The following is a 20,405-nucleotide window of genomic DNA, read 5'->3' as shown; positions in this document are numbered from 1 at the left end:
ATGGGGCTGAGCCTCCCCACTCCGACTTCGAATAACCGCCAAGCTATTTATTCATCTATTGTAATTCCTCCAGTCAGCGAGGCAGCGGAAGAGGCCGGATCAACGCCAAATAACCTTCTTACGCTTTGCCCAACAAGGTAGACTGTCGGAGTGTGAAGTCAATGAAAAGGTTCGCTGAAAACTATGCTAGAGTTCAGGAGACACTGAACGAGCTGCTACAAGGAGAATTTTCGATTGCAGACAACAGCAGGGCCATTTTGAAAGGTTATAGAGGCTTTTGGAAAGGTTTGAAACGCTGCTAGGAATAAACATTTCTATAGCTTTGTTCGGTATGCGAAGAATTTGCAAGACTACTGCAACGTTCAACGTTTCACGCCGCAGGTATCAAAGAGGCTGCAGAGATTCTCTGCGAGGCAATGTCCCGTCTGCGATCTGAAGTCGCGTTTGAAAAGCTGTAGGACTGCACGAGCTCAACTGCAATGTGACTAGGTTTGAAGGACCCTCGCAGCGCAAGGCCGACAAAACTGCCAAAAAGGTTTGAAATGAGCTACAAACCTTCTCCGCCAGTTCTACTTGATTGCAAGGCAGCGTTACGGAAGGAGTACTTGGCGGCTGTTGACTGCATTATGAGCGACACTCAATGGCGGTTTGAACAGCCTGGTAGGAAGCAGCTAGTAAAACTAGAGAGCACCTTGAATAACGCCGCCGGGGGAAGACAGTTCACAACAGATGATCTGAAAGAGGCCCTAGGAGTGCATGCATGCGATTTTGATCTGGCCCGACTCTCTGCGCAGCTTTTACTTTTACCGGCTCAACCTGGACGACAGCATCAAGGAATTTGTCTCCAGGACTGCTGAGCGAACGGCTATCTTTGGTCTTCCTTGAAACGATCAACACACATGGCCTTGGGGCCTATATATGTATCTGTTTCCTTCATCACGCTTTTGTGCGCATTTTCTAGATAGGTATTAAGATGTCATTGCATATACTGTAAAGCTTAAAAGACTTAATTTTCACGAGGACCTAATTTTCGCGAATTTCTCGAATCGCCTGCAATTCGCGAAAAATAGGTACCGCAAACAATTTCGGTAAAATGTAAACACATTAAAATCTATATTGAGATTCCACCCCGTCGCGAAAATGAGAACCCGCGCATTATTCCAAACTTCAGTTTTGACCCGAATCGCGAAATATATTGAACTCACGAAAAATAAGTCGTTTACAGTATGTAATTTTTTTGGCTTACTCATTTATTTCATAGCGTGGATGTCTTTCTGGATGAACATTTGAAGAATAATAAACGTGACTCTCTACAAACTCAATTTTGCAATGCTGTGTATCTTTGTTAGGGATTTTGAAATTGTCTGAAGCACTATGCATAAGCGTTTTCGCGATATTAGAGAGTTTTAGTGGATCGTACGTAAAGGCTCTGAGGATCGGAAGCTGCATATGCAAAACGCAATCTATTGCGTTCTACGCGTGTGCATTTCCGACCCGCAATTACGCCAGGCTCTTGCGTACGAGCCACTAAAACTCCCTACTGTTGCTTTAAAGCAGGAAGGAAAAGTGATTGCACATGCTAAGTAAGGAGCTTCATGCAAATAATACTTTATTATTTTAATAAACAATAAGTAAAAATAAAATAACAAAATTCGGCTCCAGCCCTTTTCTCTTATATAAAAATATATAAAAACAAAATGCTTGACTTCAGCCCTCCCACTCAAAATCTACTTCCGGAGTCCCTGTTGATGGCGGCAACCTTTCTAGCCTTTTCACTCTGGCTTGCCGATTTGCGGTCGGCCATTACTTCACTCCCACCATAGTACAGCTCCGCTGGTCTTCTTTCTTCAACAAAATAAAAAGGCCGCAAAAAAAATTTTTTTTTTTTTTCAGTAGAGTTTATTTTGTTTTTATCGAAGCTGACTTGTGGCCGCCATAGGTGCAGGGGCGAATCCAGGACTCCGTTCGTTTTTTTTTTTTTTTTTTTTTTTTTTGGGGGGGGGGATTTTTAATGATATTATTCTCCGATTTTTTCATGTATCCGGGAGGTCCACTCATGTCGAATTGCCCTTTGTAGAGGGGGAGGGGTCGACCTTGTTTGGGGGGGGGGGGCGGCCGCCCCCGTCGCCCCCCCCCCCCCCCCCCCTTGGATCCGCCCCTGCATAGGTGTGTGCGCCAGTGATGAGCGCGTGCTGACAGCGAGCTTTCACAGTTCTTTTACAGCGTGCATTCCACACCATCAAGATTTCCATTCTTGGCTGCCCATTAATGTAAACTAGCAAGGTCTGAGCATGCGCTCTAAACATCGCTCTTAAATATGGCTTCCAATGAATATCCTCTATAAGAGTCATATCATGCTGTGAACTTTGACGCTGTTTGGTTGAAGAATGCAGTAACTCCAAATCTCCACCGCGATTCCCTTTTTTTTTTTTCTTACGCACCATATTTAATTGGATGGTCGCAATTGATAATCCTGGCCGTGACGTCACGGGTATAAACCGCAAGAGGGCGCCACCGGAACATCTCGTCGCCAATAGGCCTGGCCTTTCATGAAGAAACACGTTTTCCGACAAAATATAGGTGTGGCTTCTATGAGATGAACGTAACGTTACAAAAAAGCGTCCCAAAAACGAAAAGTCACGCGGCCGCTATTGTTAGCGGACTTTTACGCCCTGTTAAATTGAGTGTCCCGCTATTTAATTGTCAATAATTAAAAATGATAACAAATTTATGGTTGTAAGAAACGAAATATGCGAGTACACGTCCTTCTGCTGCATGCTCTGTGTCTACCGACTTTATTTGTAAGGTTGAGATGCATTTTATCTCTCAAAAATTGGCGTGGAATTATTTTCCTTTGTTTCGAACTTCGTGCGGTTTTCCGCTGTCATTCGTACGTGCGTTTGAATTCACGCGCGCGCGCACGCGCTATGGTTCAGACAACTTTTTTTGGCAATGCAGTCAAAGGCACGGGCACGCGTGTCATCTCCCATTTTTTGCGCCGATCAAAGCAGTGCACACGCCTTCCTCCCTTCCTCGAAAATGCCAAGAAACGTTATCCCCCCCCCCCCCCCCCCCCCCCAAAAAAAAACTTAATTTTTTTTTTTTTTTTTTTTTTTTTTTTTTTTTTTGCATTTATGTTTTGGACTCGTTTCTTGAAAATCGGGTTAAAGCCGATCTTTTCCCCGAATTCGAAAGTTTAATTAATCGTTTTCCAACTTGCTCTGCTCCGAAAATATGTTTTCTAGGAAACAAGGAGTATAATAAACATGGGCGCTATCTCTCCAGACCTCGGAAACAAACCTAGATTTTGTTCGCTTCAGTGAACTTCAGCGACATACATCGAGCCCTGAAATGTCCCCTTTTATGCCCATTGTGAAGTATCCTTTACTCTTCTCCGCTTTCGTTTCAACCAGCACGAAAAACGGAGAGGGGTGGGGGAATTTACAAAGAGCTTGAGGAACTAATCTCATAACTCTGTATTTGGTATGAACAAGTGGATGATAGTTTGGTCCTGTCGGTCGAACTGAAGTGATATATTGCTGTGCATTGCAAATGATGCGCAAGCTGTGATGTTAAGACCGTACAGGTCTAAGATAGAGACAGGGATACTGAGCATGCAGATGATTACGTAGGCAACAGAATGTTAAGTTGGGCTAGTTGTAGTAGGTAAAAGAAGTAGGTAACGACGACAGCTCCACGTGTCGTCGTTACCTACTTCTTTTGTCCCCGTCTTTCGGCGCTTCCTTCCAGTCACGATTATGTAGGCAACAAGGATTTATGAAACAAACAAAAAAAAAGTTCAATGAGTTGAATTTTTTTATTCGTGCACTTTATGTATTGATTGTGAAAAAAAAAAAGGATTTAAACCGATGAATGCTGTGTATTCTTAAACATATTGATATATCTAAAAATGTGACCTGAAAAGTCCGGATTACCACTAAATTTATTTAAAAAGCCGGCCTCCGATTACCGGCTTGGAACAAAGCGCCCGATTTTTACCCTCAGATTTCTAAAAAAAAAAAAAAGAAAAACGAAGGGCCCTGTATATAGACGCTTTCAGCGCGCGCCAGATTGAGCCGCCATAGCCGACCTTCCCTTGTCTTACCAAGATGCCAAGGCACTGAAGCGGGAATTGAGGAGTCTCCACAAGGACCTATGCTGGGGAGAAGGACACAGTAACACTCAAAATGACAATAACCTGTCCTGCTCTGGTAATGATGTAGTTGAGCGAACGGAATAAGAGGGAACAAAGACTGAAGGTCGGTTATGGCGGCATCCATGCACAGCTGCCTGAAAGCGTCTATATCAGACGGGTGTTAGTTTCTCGCTCCGCGCCCAATGATCAGATTGGATCCACTAAAGAAGCTACGCATAGCGATAACGATACTTAAGCCCTTCTCGGTTGTCCCCAGTACGAATTATAAAAACGTCAAGAATTATAAAAAAAACAACCGCATCTCCACGTGGTGAATGATGTTGATTGGGGCGAAGCTCTGGTGGTGCTTGTCTGCGTAGACGCTGAGCCGCAGCATGCCGAGCCTTTCGTTCGTTTTCATCCATGTCACGCTACGGTCAAATGCTCAAATGTGTATATAACCACGTTCCATACCACAGATTCTCTTTCTGACATGGATGAAAACGAACGGAAGGCTCGGCATGCTGCGGCTCAGCGTCTACGCAGACAAGCACCACCAGAGCTTCGCCCCAATCAACATCATTCACCACGTGGAGATGCGGTTGTTTTTTTTAGCCCTACACGAGCACGGGAGCACGTGCTCACGTGCTCGTGAGCACGTGAGCTCACGAGCAGGAGGACGTGCACCTGACGGCGAGCGGATCGACATACGGACATGTCTAGCCCCTAAGGAGCTTCGCCCCTAATAAGACGAATTTAATACTATTTTATTCGTCAACATATGGAGTGCTATTTGGGGGAGCTAACGGCTCAATATCTTTGAAGAGAATAAAACCCAAACCAAGTAAACTCTGTAGTATCGTAAGAGTTGAGCTAGTTGGTACATACTTCAAATCTCTTAACAGCGCAAAACACACACGCACGCACGCACGCACGCACACACACACGCACACACGCGTGCACACACGCTCACACACATACACACACACGAGGGCCAACAATTCGGGGGAGCAAGACGAAAAATAACGTTTTGTATGTGTACTACATACCTCGTTCCTTTCCCTCGTGTTGTTATTATTTGTGTATGTTTTTTCGCTGATAATATGACAAAAGTAAACACACAGGACGCACTTAGACACAAAATGTTCCGCCAAAACTTGCTTCTTGGGATTATATATGTTCTTTATACCGTGAGATTGTGACGCTAGTGGTACTGTGGTTATTCACACTGACAAGTTTTTTTTTGTTTTTTTTTTTTGTTTTTTTACTGAAATATATGTTACAAGTGCCCACAATCTGAAATTTTAAATTGATGAGAATCGGGCTTAGGTAGACGTCGGCTCATAAAGACATGTTGTTTTTCTTTAGTATTTTTTTTTTAATCCAGGTAACGTCATGTGCTCAGTTCAAACACTTGCAGTTCCAAAGGAAAGGGAATAGACGAATATTCCGAGGACACCTAAGCACTTCTTATGACTGAGTTGTGAATGCGAAAGCATGAATGTCGTTCTTCCGCTCTCTTACTTCATCTACGGTGCAGTGGCGTGGACGGCAACGTTTCGCTACTGTCGAGGTTGCGGCCGGCGGCCGAGCGCGCACGCTCGTAAAACGGTCGCAGCCCCCCCCCCCCCCCCCCCCCCCCCCCTTTTCCGGCAACGCCTCACACGACAGCTGCGGTGGAGCGCGCGCCCTCGTGAAGCGGCCGCAGCCCCCCTCCCCTTTTCTGGCAACGCCTGACACGACAGTTGCGGTCGAGCGCGCGCTCTCGTGAAGCGGCCGCCAATGGCTACCTAGGAGCAGGGCTGCGGCAGTATCGCGATACAAATGTATCGCAATAGTAGAGAGTTTTAGTAGATCGTGTTTTCTGGTCACGCTATTCGTAGCGGGAGCTCGCGCGGCCGCTCTGATGCGTGCTCTGAAGCGCGCGCCCGTTGCGGTAGCGGGCCTTTGAAAACGATCTACTAAAACTCCCTAGTATCTTAGAGATACTTTCGAGTATCTGTATCTCTGTATCGAGATACATTTGAAAAAATGTATTTGTATCTCAGTAGTGAAATACATTTACAACGTATCGCTTATATCGCGATACTTTGCCTGACTTAGGTATCTCGTTACATTTGTCGCCGTTTTTTCGATAAAACTAAAAGATAAAAAAAAATTTGTCTGGTGCAAGTTGCTTCAGAATTTATAATATGAACCCGCTCTACAACACGATCCAGCTCATTCACCGACATAAACAAAAAACTTTGGTTTAAAAAAGGCTACGGTAAAGAATAACAAAATCAGTTCCTTTCACAAAGCCTTCCACTCTTTCCGATTTAGCAGAGCGAACGCTGTTAAAGAAGTTGAGTGGAGAAAAGTACGGCCCTGTTGTCCAATCTCCTCACACTATGGGTGACTCAGATGATATAAGACGACAATTTGAGATGCGCCCTCATGGCAAAACAGGGTTAATTTCGGGCAGACGTACAGCGTTAAAGACTGCGTACCATGTCAAGCATGGTACACAGTCTTTAACGTTCTGTAACGATGTGGTTCAACGGAGGTGACATGATTTTTTAGAGGCGTTAATATTAAATAAAGACTTCGAGGTAAGGGGTAATGCATAAAAGGACGCAAAAAGAGGGGCACAAGCAAAAATAATAATAATAAGAAGAAGAAGAAGAATTCGTTTATTTACATCTACATTGATGGTTGAGCTCGAGGACAAAAGCTGTGAAATACAGCTTGACAATGCCCTCGACCCCCTACATAGGCACAACAGCACTGAGGGGTACAGGGAAAAAAATGCTACTTCACGCGATACAAAACGGGTGGAAAATATACGCACACAACACACAAATAAAAAAGATTGAATAATCCTGGAAATATTAAACAAACCGCCAGATAACTTTTATTTTACCTATCTAGGCTTACTGAATATTCAATAATTTGCTTAAATGACATCCTAATGACATCCTCATTCGCCACGAACTACACCCTCACCACGTGGCACCATTTGGGAACATATGTATTTCTATAAGTATCTGTATCTGTATTCCGGAATACTTTTTCGCCGTTCTGCATAAGTATTTCAGGGATATCCCGTTGCATAAATGTCAAATGTATCTCAGTATCTGTATTTGGGCATTCAAACACATGTATCTCAGAATGTTTCTCCCCGAACACTTTTTGGAGAATCTCTGCCCAGCCCTGCCTAGGAGCCGTTTTGCTCGACCAATGGGAGAAAGTGTATTTTCGCGCTTATTTGCGGTTAGAGACGCCGCCGGCGCCGCTCCATGGGATTGTTAATATAGTTAATCCGTTCGCATTAAAAAGAGAAACATGAGGCTGCACGGATTTTTCTATGAAGTTAACATTGCAGCGATGCGATTGAAATGTCTTTTTTCGTCATTGGGAGTCGCGGAGCAGCCGCGTTAAATGTTATATCGGTCCCAACCCGTTTCGAAACAGCTGGACGCCTTTGCCGCGCTAGTCGATGTATGCCGCGCTGTTGGACGGAACGCTCGCTCCGTTTCTTAGCAGGTGTTCCGCAAAACGCTGAAAGGCGTTCGTTTGTGAAAACCGGACGACAATACATCGACGTCAATCGACGGAGTGACGGAAGCCTCCTATGCCTCGACGCGATATCGGATTTCGCCCCTTTCCTGTTGCTATCGGGCCGATTGTCAAAACAAACAATGGACGCTTTCCGTTTGCAAACATGACAGGTCATACGACTACCGAAGAAAGGGGCTCGCGTGTCTTAGGTTCGTATACCCCGCTTATCAAACTGGTGACCTCGCGAGGGAGTTCAATCTGACATTATTAAGTCCGAGTGGTGCCACTATTGCATCGTCATGGCACTTGTTTCTACGTTTGTTATCACCGGCTAAATCGATTACGCGAGGTGTGTGCAGCATGTTCCTGCGTTTTCTTTTTTCTTTTGTTTGCTGGCTCTAACGGGAACGTTTCGACGGACTGTTACCAAGAGTACACTCACCAAAGGTTAGCTTTGCTTCGTTTGTAACATCATATAGACCTTTGCGTCACTTATCACGCGGGAGAAAAATGTTGAGTCACTGAGCTGTGGACGCATGCGCCGCATGCTCATAAGGCGTTCCGCAGCCCAGTATAGACCAGTGTCTGCTCTGTTCCATGGGCGCCGCCATGTTCGTTTATGCTGACGTCATGACACAGAAGGGGGGCTGCGTTTTTTGAAAGGCTCAGTTTCTTTTAGAAACCTTTGCCCATATCGTATATTTCGCTTCAGCCTAGGTCCGAGCGCGGCCGATATTATGAGCCGAAGGGCCAATCAAACAGCGAAAAAGGCAAACGTCATGGTGTGCTCTCTGCAGTTGATAGGAATAGCCGGTATTCGCCGTCCCTCTGTGCGTGCTCCTCTGCCGGCTAGTCCCATCAAGCGCAGAGAGCACGCCATGACGTTGCGCTTTTTGCGCTGTTTGATTCGCCCTTCGGCTGATAACATCGTCCGCGCTCGGACATAAGGTGAAACGAAGTATAGTGCAAGAACGTAAGAAATGCACAGTCACGAAGCTCCAAGAACCGCTCCGACGCCAAGAGTGTTGTAAAAAGCAAAAATAGTGTTTTATGCGCAGCCCCCCCCCCCCCCCCCCCTCTTTACAAGAGCCTGCGTTTGAGATTATTATTTCCATTTTTATCGCTGGGGGCTAGGATATCGGACACTAGTCTATAGACAGAGGTGGCAGCGGTAAGAAGGCGATTTTTTCAAGGGTCTATACGTACACCCTGAAAACAAGCGTATAGTAAACAACAACACAACAAGAACACTTTGCCTTCTCCAAACTACGCACGCTGCTGCGTGAAATCCAAACTGGTATAGTTTGAACCTTTTGGTGTGTGTATTTTTGACCATCACTGGAAATGCCGGATTTGATGTGTGCTCGACACCAAAGAATCATAATCAAAACGACGCTAACGTGTGTATACGTTTTTCTATGGGCTATACAGCTGTGCCGAGACCTCGTAGAATCCTCGCACTTTTTGCGTCTGTTGAGATGAAAGCAGAGATCTGCTGATATCATAATTAAAATAAGAGGTATATTTAAATCGTGGGGGGTTGTATACCCCACACGCACGCACGCTCATACATGCGTGTCCTCGTAGAACCCTCGCAATTGTGGCGTCTGTTTAGATGAAAGCGCACATCTGAGGATGTCATAATACAAATAAGAGGTATACTCAAATTGTGAAGGGGCTGTATACCCTATACGCATGCTCATAAACATACGGGTCTGCGTACACGTCTCGCACAAGTTCAAACCGGTGTGACAGAATCTGTTGTCTCGTGCCGGTGCATGTATGAGGTGTGTCTTCGGACAATTCTGGCATATATGTCTGCAGTGAACACCATGGAGAGATGGATGCTAACGGCTGTACCCTTTTTAACGGGCGGTAGCTTGCGCCACCTATAGCCTAGTTATTTGTGTGTTGTATTAGCAGTGTCGCCGCGGCTTTAAACTCATGGTTCACGCTACCCAGGAGAAGAAGGTATCGTACTGTTTTACCACTCGATAAACCGCAGCAGGCGCGACGAGTCACCAGAGCCAATCCAATGTTCTGTGAGGATCACGTGACCTGCAGAAGGGGCGCAGCAACCTGTCGGAGTTGTCACGTGGTACGTTCACAGCGCTCGATTGGCTAGGATGGCGCGTGGGGGTTCACTGAGGAGTGGGCCCACGTATGCCCCGCGGAAAAAGAAAGTAAGATGATGCCGTCTGCACCTTATGCCGCTACCTCAGTGCCTGATTCGCAACAAACATTATACGGTGGCACTCTGCCCGGAGTTTTCACGACTCTGCGCCGCGGCCTTGGCTGATCAGCATAGTCTCGGAAGCTGCGTAAACTCGAGGTTCATGTCACGCCCCGTTGACTGCGCCCCGACGATGACGACGTCTTATACAGCGTGACATAGCGGTACAGACACGTGCGCACGCGCGCGGCATCGCGAATGCGCGGGCAATCTGCCATATATGTCGCCCCCCCCCCCCCCCCCCCCCCCCCCCCCCCTCCCCCTTTTTCGAGAAACGCCGGAGCGAGAGCTGTGCCCGCGTTTTGCGTCGTGCTCGTAAATCCTGCCCCCTCCAAGACACATGTGCGTCCTCCAAAGCCGCCTAGCTCGAGCGTTGGGCCGTGTTGACGGCACGCTTCGTCATCCGTCGGCGACGCGTCTCGGGAGACGGAACTCCTCGCCAAGTACTCTTCGCGCCGCTCCGTACGAACAGAAAGGTCGAAGGAGGTCAACCGGATGACGGCCCGTCAAACATAATCGGCACTGATTGTCTTCCTGTGGGAAAGGAGTTTGCTGGCGCAAATCTCACTTTCTTCTTTCGTCTGCAGCAGAAGACCGACTCATTGTCTCTTTTTTCCGGCTCAGGGCGACCGGCCAGGAGGCCATGGGGCCAGTGGCGGGTCGTCGCCTCTGCTGGACGCTGAGCCTCAACCTCGTGGCGTTCGGCGCTCACCTCTGCGCTTGCGGATGCTTCGTGTACCTGCCACCACTGCTACGAAGGGCCGAATTCTCTGAGCAGGCCCGAGCCGCCGTGCTAGGCCTAGGGCCGCTCCTCTGCGTCCTGGGTGTGCCACTGGTAGGCGCCTGGAGCGATGCCTGCACGAGTCGGCTGGGACGGCGTAGGCCTTTCCTCCTGGGCATCGGCGCCCTGCTAGCGCTGTCTCTTGCGGGCGTCGCCTACGGCGAGTCCCTACGCAACGTGATGGGAGCCAACGCCCACCGGGCCATCCTGGCGACGTCTACGGTACTCCTGGACTTCGCCTCACAAGCGCTGCTCAACCCGTGCCAAGCGCTCGTGTGCGACCTCGTGCCCGACGTGGACTTCGGCTTCGCCGTGTACTCGTTCGCGTTGTCGCTGGGCGGCGTGTTGGGCTACCTGCTCAGTGGGCTCGACTGGACCAACACGGCGCTCGGACAGGCGGGGCAGGAAAGGGCCGTGTTCCTGTTACTTCTCTCCGTGTTCACGGCCTGTCTCGCGCTGAACCTGCTGGTAGCGGGCGAGAAACCGGCCGCGAGGACTGACGAGTACGTTGTGCTCAGCCAGGCGAATGATCACGATGTGCTGGTCGAGTGCCCGATGGACCGTCTGTTGGTGGTTGGTGCGTGTGACGCGAATGGCGGACTGTGCTCGACGCCGGACGTTCCTGTGCGAAAGAAATCTCAAGAGAGTCCAGGCCGCCATCCGAATGGTCTGGTACAACATCTTCGCAAGACCCACTGGCACAAGATGAGCACCAAGGATGTGGTACGGACAGCTCTGTCGGCGGCTTTGCTGTTTGTGTGCAACGCCTTTTGCAATGTGTTTATCACCTTCCCGTCGTGGCTGGCGTCTTGCCTGCGTCTAGACGTCCTGACCAGTGTCCCAGGTCCGCTACGGACGTTGTTTGTGTTTCAACTTCTCGCCTGGATGGCCGTCATGTCCCATTACGTCTACTTCACGGACTTCGCAGGAGAGGTATGCCTTTTCTTGCGGGTTTGAAGTGATTGGTTAAGAGTGACGGTAACTAAGTTTGCGGTTATCGTGCGTGCAGGTCTTGTTCCACGGTAGGCCTGAGCAGACTGCCAGTCCTGCTGACAGACTCCTCTACGATCGAGGGGTGCGCGCTGGATCCTGGGGTCTCCTGGTGCACTGCGTCGCTTGTGAGTTTTGGAACCATGAAATTTGTTTTGTACCTTGAAAACGCCTATGCAAACATAGTACTTCTGAGAAACTGTGCTCGAGCGTTCTGATATTTACCTGCATGGCGTAACTGTGATAAGAATTATTTTACCTTCTGGAAAGGTAGATGCACCTTTTTGATGCATTCTGCGAGGCTGACTGGAACAGGGATTTCCCTAGACCCCCCTAGGGGGGGTTAGGACCCCCCCTCGTTTTTCCGAAGGCACCCCCTTAATTCACAACGACTCCTATATTCGCAATGCCCCCCCCCCCCCTTTTCACCCCCCCCAAAAACATTTAGACACTCCCCCCCTGATTTCTATTCCTGGGGAAACCCCTGGACTGGAAGCAGATGAAATCTACTAGTCAAAAACGTAGCCTCGCCTTTAGGTCGATTCCAGTGCAAATTCTAAACGATAATGTAAGAAGAAAAAAACAGTGAGTGCGCAGGCGAGCTGGTGGAAGTTGATCATGACGTAGAATACCCGAGACTGTGGTAAAAGCTGGGAAACTTGGTCGAAGAAAAAAGAAAGGGGAAAAGAACGTCAAGACGTTCTACGTTCTTTTCCCGTCTTTTGAGTCGTTCTTTTTCCCTGTCCTTTTTCTTCGACCAAGTTTCCCAGCTTTTACGAGTCTGGGGTATTCTACATCATGATCAATATAAGACCGGAGGAGTTTGCAAACGTCATTCCCACCACCGTCAAAATGTCTGGCTTTAAAGCATTTGTGACTGCACATGCAGACTCGAGAATTACGTGATGTCACGAAAAAGCATTCGTAAGATTGTGACCGAATCTTGTAACCTCCGGAAAAGGCGCATGCAGTCAGCTACTGCCACATCGTCCATATTTCGTTTGATGGCAGCTCCTGGTAGTGTGATTTATGGTCAAAAAGGGGGGTTGGGGAAAGGAGTGATTTCGCCCTGTTCTGAACTCCCAGCCCTTTGTCAGTAGCATGCCTAAACTATAGCGCTTTGCCGTTTTGTGCCTGCAGCGTCGGTGTATTCGCTGTGCTTCCAATGGCGGCTCACGGCACGATTCGGGCAGCGTGTCGGCTTGTACACGGCCATGGGCAGCTTCGCGCTTGCCCTGCCCGGTCTGCTGCTCTTCACCAACGTCGGGGCGCTGCTCACGCTCAGCGCCGTCACGGGACTGGCGTCTGCGGCGCTCGACTCCATCCCGTATGTCCTGGCCTGCTTCTACTGCGCCAACAAGCAGGTGGGTGCTCCCAAGTCGTCTCTTCCCGTCGTTTATCAAAACTGTCAACTCACTGCTGGGGACGCACGCGCGGCGTCTGATATTACGCGGAAAACAGCAACTGCGCATGCTCAGAACGCGTTCCACAGCCCAGAGACAAAAATGGCAGTGCGCAGAAGGCGATTACTCCAAAACGGGGTCTTTTATTGAAAGGGACTCTCGTCGACTCCGACCCCGAGGTATACTAAACAAGAATGGCGGCTGTCGACATATGAATCGCAAGACATAAAAACGTAACTAGATCACAGTCGGAGATTTGACAATATGGTGGGAACAAAGAAACATTGTCAATTGAGGTAACGAATGTTTCCACATATACATGGTGTTTTTTAGGCTTTACAAATGTTTTAAAAAAATCCGTGAAATCTACACTAATCTAGTCTGTGCGGGTGAGTTACTTTTACGGCCAGAGGGGCATGGGGAGCAAATTGGCACGGTAAATCAAATAAATAACTACAATTGGTTAATTAACTTTTTGTACCGTGAAGATAAACATGGTTCCAATCAGAAACTTGCTGCAGCGAAAACCACCTAATAGGTTACTTTTAGAAAGACTGAGCGGATGTGAAGCACAGTAGTGCGCTAAAGTTCTCACTCGTGCAACAAGCACAAGGCTAGCGGCGAGAAAACGCGGATAAGACACTACGCGGGCGCGTTATCGTGCCGGTAGTAAGTTGAGCTTGCTCCTGCTGCATGAGTGGTAACTTTAGCGCTCCACCGTGCTTCCCACGTGCTCCACGTCTTCCTCTCGATGAGGCTCCAGTTTCTAATCGGAACCGTATGTTTGTCTTCACTAATTAAACAGTTAGTTAACACATTTTAGTTAATTAGCAGACTTATATTGATGATTCGCATCCTATATTACGCCCCCCCTTGCCGTATAACTCATCTGCAGAAGCCGCATTCGTATAGCTATAACGGTTTTTTCTTTTTTTAAACAGATCTGTAACTTTTAAAATTGTGCTGCATATCCTGGGCTCCAAAAGGGGGGCCACGAGAGTTCCACGTCGGTTTCGCAGCTCGGGTCCAAGTAGGGCGAACCTAAGCAGCCCACCTGGGCTGCCCTCGTGAACCCTCAGAAGGTCTATTTGGGCAGCCCACTTGGGCCCTCCTCGTGGGGCCCACAGGGGGCGTCCGTGGCAGCCCACATGGGCCCTCCTTGTGGGGCCCAGAGCGGGCCTACGTGGGCATCCCGCATGTGGTCCCTCCGGGAACCTAATTTTTTTTCCGGGTAAGGGTATTTCAGTGCATCCCGAATTGAACATGCCTCACTTTTCCCATGTGCCTGTTATTACCATATTGATAGATAAATAAAACGTCTTGAGCAATACCATGAAATATTGGTCAGTTTAAGTGTACAAAATGAAACAAAAAACTGCACGTTTTCATACACAATCCTGTTGGACAGGTAAAGTCCTGTTGAACAGTGCCGCATGCTCACAAACTTGTTCTTTTCTGGCATGTTGGTGACTTTTCAGCGTAAAAAAGTTGCTGGCAATATGATGTATCTGTCGTGTCTGGATTCAGTGTTTGATGTCGGTTGTCCCTTCAGTATGAACGAGGTCCCAAGCAAACCATTATATCTCTATTTTTTAATCTCGATTTGGTTTAGCCAGTGAATTATAAAGACATACAACCGCAAACTCCTATCCCGTACCGCGTACAAACGTACACTAGATATCAGAGTCGCTCATTCGACGACGTGAAGCAGAAGATTCAAGTTTAAGGTTAGAAGTTCATTTATTTCTCTTTACTGGAGGGACAGAGAAAAAAAGAAAAGCAGAACGAAACTGCCTGACACGATACGGAAAACCGTTGGCGAGTGACCGGTTAGTTTGCTCGTTGATTTGGTTCAGGAGAGATTACCTTTTCTGGGCACCACAGAGCGATTATTTTGTGTTTTCGGTGTCCCTAACGTTTCTAGTTAAAAGGTCCACGTCTTCGCTCTAACAGGTAGCGGCATTCTTTCAGCTCCGACTTCCGTGGCGACGCAGGTTCCAGAGAAAAAAAAATAGCCACGTATAGCCGCTAATTTTTTTTCTTCTTTACAAATACTGCAGGTCTTACACGGGCCCAAAGAGGAGAGATAGCACACACAACAAATACAATAGTAATACAAACAGGAAGACACAGGAACACAACGCGTACGTATATAAGTTTGGCTAATACAATTTCTGATACGACATAAACAACAGTTTGTAACCGGGATTATAGATATGCGCACATAAACAACAGAAAGTGAAGTTAGGGGCCAGACTGCCTCTTAGAGAAAAACACGATAAACTTTAAACTTCGGAAAATAAAAAATGAAATCAACAAAAGCAGCCAGAGCAAATAGGGTGTAATGTGATGACAGTGCTGGTTTGAAAGACACGACAGAAAAGTGATCTCAGTTTCTAAGGCCTCGTTTGGTTTATTCCAATCTTTGATGGTTCCAGAGAAAAAATTTAAGGCGAGTGAATGACGATGCCTTGTCGAGCGCGTGTCAAGTTGTGAGATATAACTTAAAACCGAGCTACTTTTCGTCGTTGAGTAAGAGTGGGAAGGTTGGACAGCCGTAACATGTTTGTTGTGAAATCGAGTCTGTTAAACCGTCTGTAAATAAACCTCGGTGCTAAGTTTTGTATCTTGTCGAGATGTCCTATATCTGCCTCGGTGTGGGGATCCCATACTATGCTAGCATATTCTATCGCGAGTTGGACGACTGTCAAATAAGCAAGTTTTCTTAGTTCATTTGGTGCCTCGTAGAGTTTTATTTTTAGTAGGCCAAGCTTTCGGCGAGTGTTTAAACATATGTTATCGATATATACTTGGACCACCTTTATACTTAATGTTACTCCTAAGTATTTATATTCGGACACTTCATTGATTAGCACTTCTTCGGCAATATATTTAAATTTTAGAGGGTGTTTCTTATTTGTGATACAAAGATGAACAGTTTTGTCATAATTTATTAACATCTTCCATTGCTCGCACCAACTGGCCAAACGATTAAGTGTATTGTTCAGAACTTCTTGATCTATGGTAGACTAGAAGACGTCTTCTCTTTTTTCGCAAAATGTGCTTTGTCATTTGCGTTGGCTGTCGTTACTTAAAAAAAAAAAAAAACTCCACAACATTAAAGAGGTGATGCAACGATATTCAGCTGTGTTCTTCACTCAGCTTTAAAAAAAAAAAAAGAAAATTGGGTTCTGTGTATGTTTAAACAACCTATAGAACTTGGTCTGCCTCAACGGGTGATGAGTCTCCCAGCTGCAGATGACATATTTAGCCAGTGCAGTTCAATCGCTAGCCTGGGGTTTTTAACGTGCATCACGCAGCAGTGATGCACGACCGTACATCGGTACGATGCTCATCCAGATCGAAACGGGCAGGCGTTGGGATTGAACTCAGGGTCCTGGGTTCTGTGCCTCGGGCGAGTGTTCCGCCGCCATTCGCTGCTTCCAAGACCCGCGCGATGCACGGACCTCGTCCACTGGCGGGCGCGTTTGGCACTACTTGCGAGACAAACAGAAACACATCAAGGGGCTTTAGGTATCTCCATGGGTGCGTTCGAGATTTGTCGGAAGAAGACGTCGCTTTGAGAAAGAAGAGCTCCTCTCTGACCATTCAATGCGTACAGTTCATATTTCTCGACCGAGCTATTGAAACGGTCAAGCCTCCGCGTCTTTTCGTATGTGCCCTGCGGACGCCACAGAAGAAAAGAAAAAAAGAGTCTTTTAGCAGTCTCGTGGAAAAGAAATTCACTGCTTTAGTCCGGGAACGACAAGTGCATACGCTAGAGCTTTCACAGCAAGCAGGTCGTTTCTTTGCATCTTTCTTTGGGTGCGAGGAAACCGACCGGTCAGGCTCTTATACCCGTGAAAAGCGTATCACGCGGGCGACGTTCCGCTCAACAGCTGGCAGTTCAGATTAATCACGCTCGCTATAATACGCAGAATACAGGCTGCGGCTGAGTGACAAAGGGCCACATACTCGTGTATTAGAACTATACGGTGATATAGGACGTCTCCAACTATACTCTCGTTGGTTTATTACACCTTTAGTCGCGTCCCCACCATTTGCGGCTGCCCACTCTAGAGCCGAGGGTCACACTGCTTGTATACATCATACGAAAGAGACGGCCTGCATACAGACTCGAACGCAAGTCGCCGCGAGATCCGTGCTTCGAATGCCGCCTTGCCATGAGTTCAAGGAGGAAACTTGGCACGCGGCATTCGAACCGCACATATTGCGGTGACTAGTGTCTGCATACTGTCTTTTTCTCGACGTATGAGTGCAACCCCGACTTAAGGCCGCGGTCCCTCTACTGCAAATACATCATACTGTCTGCGGGCACCGTCTCTGAGACATGTTTCCTCCTTGTCCAACAAGTGTACAACCTGTGTGACCGTCCTGCCACACTGGTTGCACACAAACTTCCTGCAGACATGTTCGAAGGGCATGCATGTGCATACGAAGCAAACATGCTTTGAGGCGTGTCCGCTGAAAATGATGTCTTCATGCCTGCAGCAAACATGTATGTTCTTCGTATGATGTGCGAGCATGCAGTGTGACTGAGGCCTAAGAAATCTGGATTTATCAAGCCGAGGAAGCTAAAAACATGCCGTTAAGGAACATAGGGGGCAAGATCGCTTCTCCCTTTATGAAGGAACATATAGACCCTTTTACTTTGACGAATGTAGGCTGGTTCCTGGCTGCTTCAATTTGCACCCCGTAAATCGCGTAGAAATCATAGCGCCAGTTGAACATAGCGTACGTTAACATACATCTATAGGCTTGCGTCGCAAGCACGCGGTGACGCCAAGACAGAGCCGTGTATTGGGAGAGTTTGGCCAATAGGCGGAGCAAAGGCTGCCGCCAGCGCCGAATATTCCCCCCACGCTTAGAGCGTAAACTAAATTTGTGACACAGCGTCGACCAATCAGGAAACCGCGACGTCAGAATATTGCAAACGACATTTAAAGCGTGAAATAGAAGCGTTCAATCCCGACCTCTCTACTCCATCTCACAATTGTCGGCAGTGAAGACAAAGGTACAGGCGCGTGAGCCTAGCTCAGCAAAACGCTTTTGTTTGTACGAGAGACCGTGCATAGGAGGCACTTTCCAAAGCCACGCGCTCGTGCCCATGCCTTTGTCTGCACTGCTGATGTTTGTTCGCTCTGAGCCGGCTTGCTAGAACAGCGTCCCGAGACTGGCTGAAAGAAGACAGGGCAAAGGGTGGGGCGCGCGAGCGTCTTGAGACGCGGAGTCCCGCTCGGCTCGTTCGCTGGCTATGGCAGTGCTTTCTTTCCCCGTCTCAGCTGAGACGCTGTTTCTAGCAAGCCGGCCCTGGTTTGGAGCACGCGTTCATTTATTCTACACTTGAATATTGGCGTGACTAAAACGTCACATGCACAAAGTTTTCAGTCACCGAGAGTTAAACCGTATCACTCTAGCGACGCTAAAACGGCTTAAATTAGTCGTGTCACAAATCTAGAGCTCACGACCACCGCTAGGGGCTGTTTCGAGGACTGTGGTTGGCCCCGAGACGCTCGCCTATTCAAACTAATGTATGGCCAAACTCTCTCAATAAACGGCTCTGCGCCAAGATGGACGTGCCTGCCGCCTTGTGGCGATTCTTCTCGAGCTTCAGAGCGTCTGCCGCTCGGGACGGATCGGGGCTCCACTAACGACGACGTCATGAGCAGGCCTTGTCTTCTAGGTTTTATTGCGCCAGTAACCACCCGTGTTCTCCGCATGCGATTCTACGTCAAACGTCAGGATCGCGACAACCCGTACCACTGCATAGAGAGCTTATACCGCTAGTGCTACATTTGATAGGTGAATAAGCGTTCGGCAAAACATAGTTTATTTTTGCGCCAAAAAATTTTTTATTGAGGTTACTTATATATATATATAAATAGTAACCTCAATAAAAACATTTTTGGCGCAAAAATAAACTATGTTTTGCATAAGTTACCTCAATAAAAATATTTTTGGCGCAAAAATAAACTATGTTTTGCCGAACGCTTATATATATATATACACACACACACGCACACGCAGACTTTTTGGCGTATACAATGGGCTTCTTATTCTGAACTAGACGTTTTAATATTTTCTCTGGCGCACAACAATCATGTCCTGGCCTTTTTCTTTTTTTTTTTTTTACTTTTTTTTATACTTCCAGGATTACTTCCAGGGAGCCAAGCACCAACCTGGCGTAGGTCAGTGCCTGGCGGTGCTGGACACTGCCGAGTACCTGGCGCAAGTGCTGCTCTCGATGTTCATGGGCTACACCATTTATGCCACGGGCACTGTGGCATCGTACGTCTGCGTCTCTACGCTTTGTGCAGTGGCCGCCTGCTACGCCTGCTCGCGTGTGGCGTGCCCCCCACGAACGAAAAATGTGGGGCTATACCCGTGACCAAGTCCAGGACTGCCTAGTGGACATACTCAATTTTGGACAATAGTAGTTCACGTATCTGTCCTTTGTGGAATTTTAAGTACAGGGACTCAAACACTCCGCAGTGGTGCTTCAAGAGGCAAGCCTCAAGGATGCTACGTCAAGAGTGTTAACTCGAGGTAGCACGTTTGAGCGAGGGTGTTAGCTTCAATGGTCATGCCCATGGCTCACGCAATCACTGTGTTGCCCAAAGAGTGATACTACTGCAAGAATGGTGCCGCGATTCACTGCTTCATAGCGATCCTCCATCAATGATGCCCCAAGAAGGATGCTGTTTCAAATTGGTTCGGCAGCTAAGGCCATGCAGTAGGTGTGTTAGCTTAGCACCACAGAAATGGCTGCACAACGGTGACTGCAGAAAAGTGATGCTCCATGCGCTATGCTCCAGACAAGATACCCCTGACGTGATGCACCAGACGTGATGCCCCAAAGGTCATGTCCCAGAGGTCATAACCCAGAGGTCATAACCCAGAGGTCATGACCCAGAGGTCATGCCACTGAGGTGATATCCCGGAAGTGATATCCCGGAAGTGATATCCCGGAAGTGATATCTCGGGGAAGAAGCGATGTCCCAGAAGCGATGTCCCAGAAGCGATGTCCCAGAAGCGATGTCCCAGAAGCGATGTCCCAGAAGCGATGTCCCAGAAGCGATGTTCCAGAAGCGATGTTCCAGAAGCGATGTTCCAGAAAGCGATGTTCCAGAAAGCGATGTTCTAGAAAGCGATGTTCTAGAAAGCGATGTTCTAGAAAGCGATGTTCTAGAAAGCGATGTTCTAGAAAGCGATGTTCCAGAAAGCGATGTTCCAGAAAGCGACGTTCCAGAAAGCGACGTTCCAGAAAGCGACGTTCCAGAAAGCGACGTTCCAGAAAGCGAC

At 47.7% G+C, this 20,405-nt stretch overlaps 1 protein-coding gene across 3 annotated transcripts; it reads left to right on the top strand.

Moving 5' to 3' along the window:
• Positions 1–10,177: 10,177 nt before the first annotated feature.
• On the top strand, positions 10,178–20,087 carry LOC8043525 (solute carrier family 45 member 3). 3 transcript variants are annotated; one of them, XR_006076644.1, is made up of 5 exons: positions 10,202–11,622; positions 11,699–11,807; positions 12,820–13,043; positions 15,143–15,226; positions 19,255–19,338. XR_006076644.1 is itself a non-coding variant. In XM_042286555.1 (5 exons), exons 2-5 carry the CDS (start codon positions 10,552–10,554, stop codon positions 19,489–19,491), a joined length of 1,641 nt encoding a protein of 546 aa, XP_042142489.1. In that variant the 5' UTR covers positions 10,202–10,444; positions 10,533–10,551; the 3' UTR covers positions 19,492–20,066. The 3 variants fall into 3 exon arrangements, 2 of the variants coding, with proteins under 2 accessions (XP_029829524.3, XP_042142489.1); XM_042286555.1 differs by lacking the exon at positions 15,143–15,226 and having other exon boundaries at positions 10,202–10,444; positions 10,533–11,622; positions 19,255–20,066; XM_029973664.4 differs by lacking the exon at positions 15,143–15,226 and having other exon boundaries at positions 10,178–11,622; positions 19,255–20,087.
• The last annotated feature ends 318 nt before the right edge of the window (positions 20,088–20,405 follow it).

Source organism: Ixodes scapularis, unplaced genomic scaffold (assembly GCF_016920785.2).
Source record: "Ixodes scapularis isolate PalLabHiFi unplaced genomic scaffold, ASM1692078v2 PGA_scaffold7__128_contigs__length_106722199, whole genome shotgun sequence".
Taxonomy (NCBI): Eukaryota; Metazoa; Arthropoda; class Arachnida; order Ixodida; family Ixodidae; genus Ixodes; species Ixodes scapularis.
Note: the sequence above shows the minus strand (reverse complement) of the source record. Positions and strands in the feature narration are given on the sequence as shown.

Excerpts from the sequence above, each read along its gene's own strand:
- LOC8043525 (XM_029973664.4), top strand. The coding sequence starts at position 10,552 with ATGGGGCCAGTGGCGGGTCGTCGCCTCTGCTGGACGCTGAGCCTCAAC. Across the intron at positions 11,808-12,819 it reads CCTGGTGCACTGCGTCGCTT|CGTCGGTGTATTCGCTGTGC; the intron begins GTGAGTTTTGGA and ends TTGTGCCTGCAG. Across the intron at positions 13,044-19,254 it reads TCTACTGCGCCAACAAGCAG|GATTACTTCCAGGGAGCCAA; the intron begins GTGGGTGCTCCC and ends TTATACTTCCAG.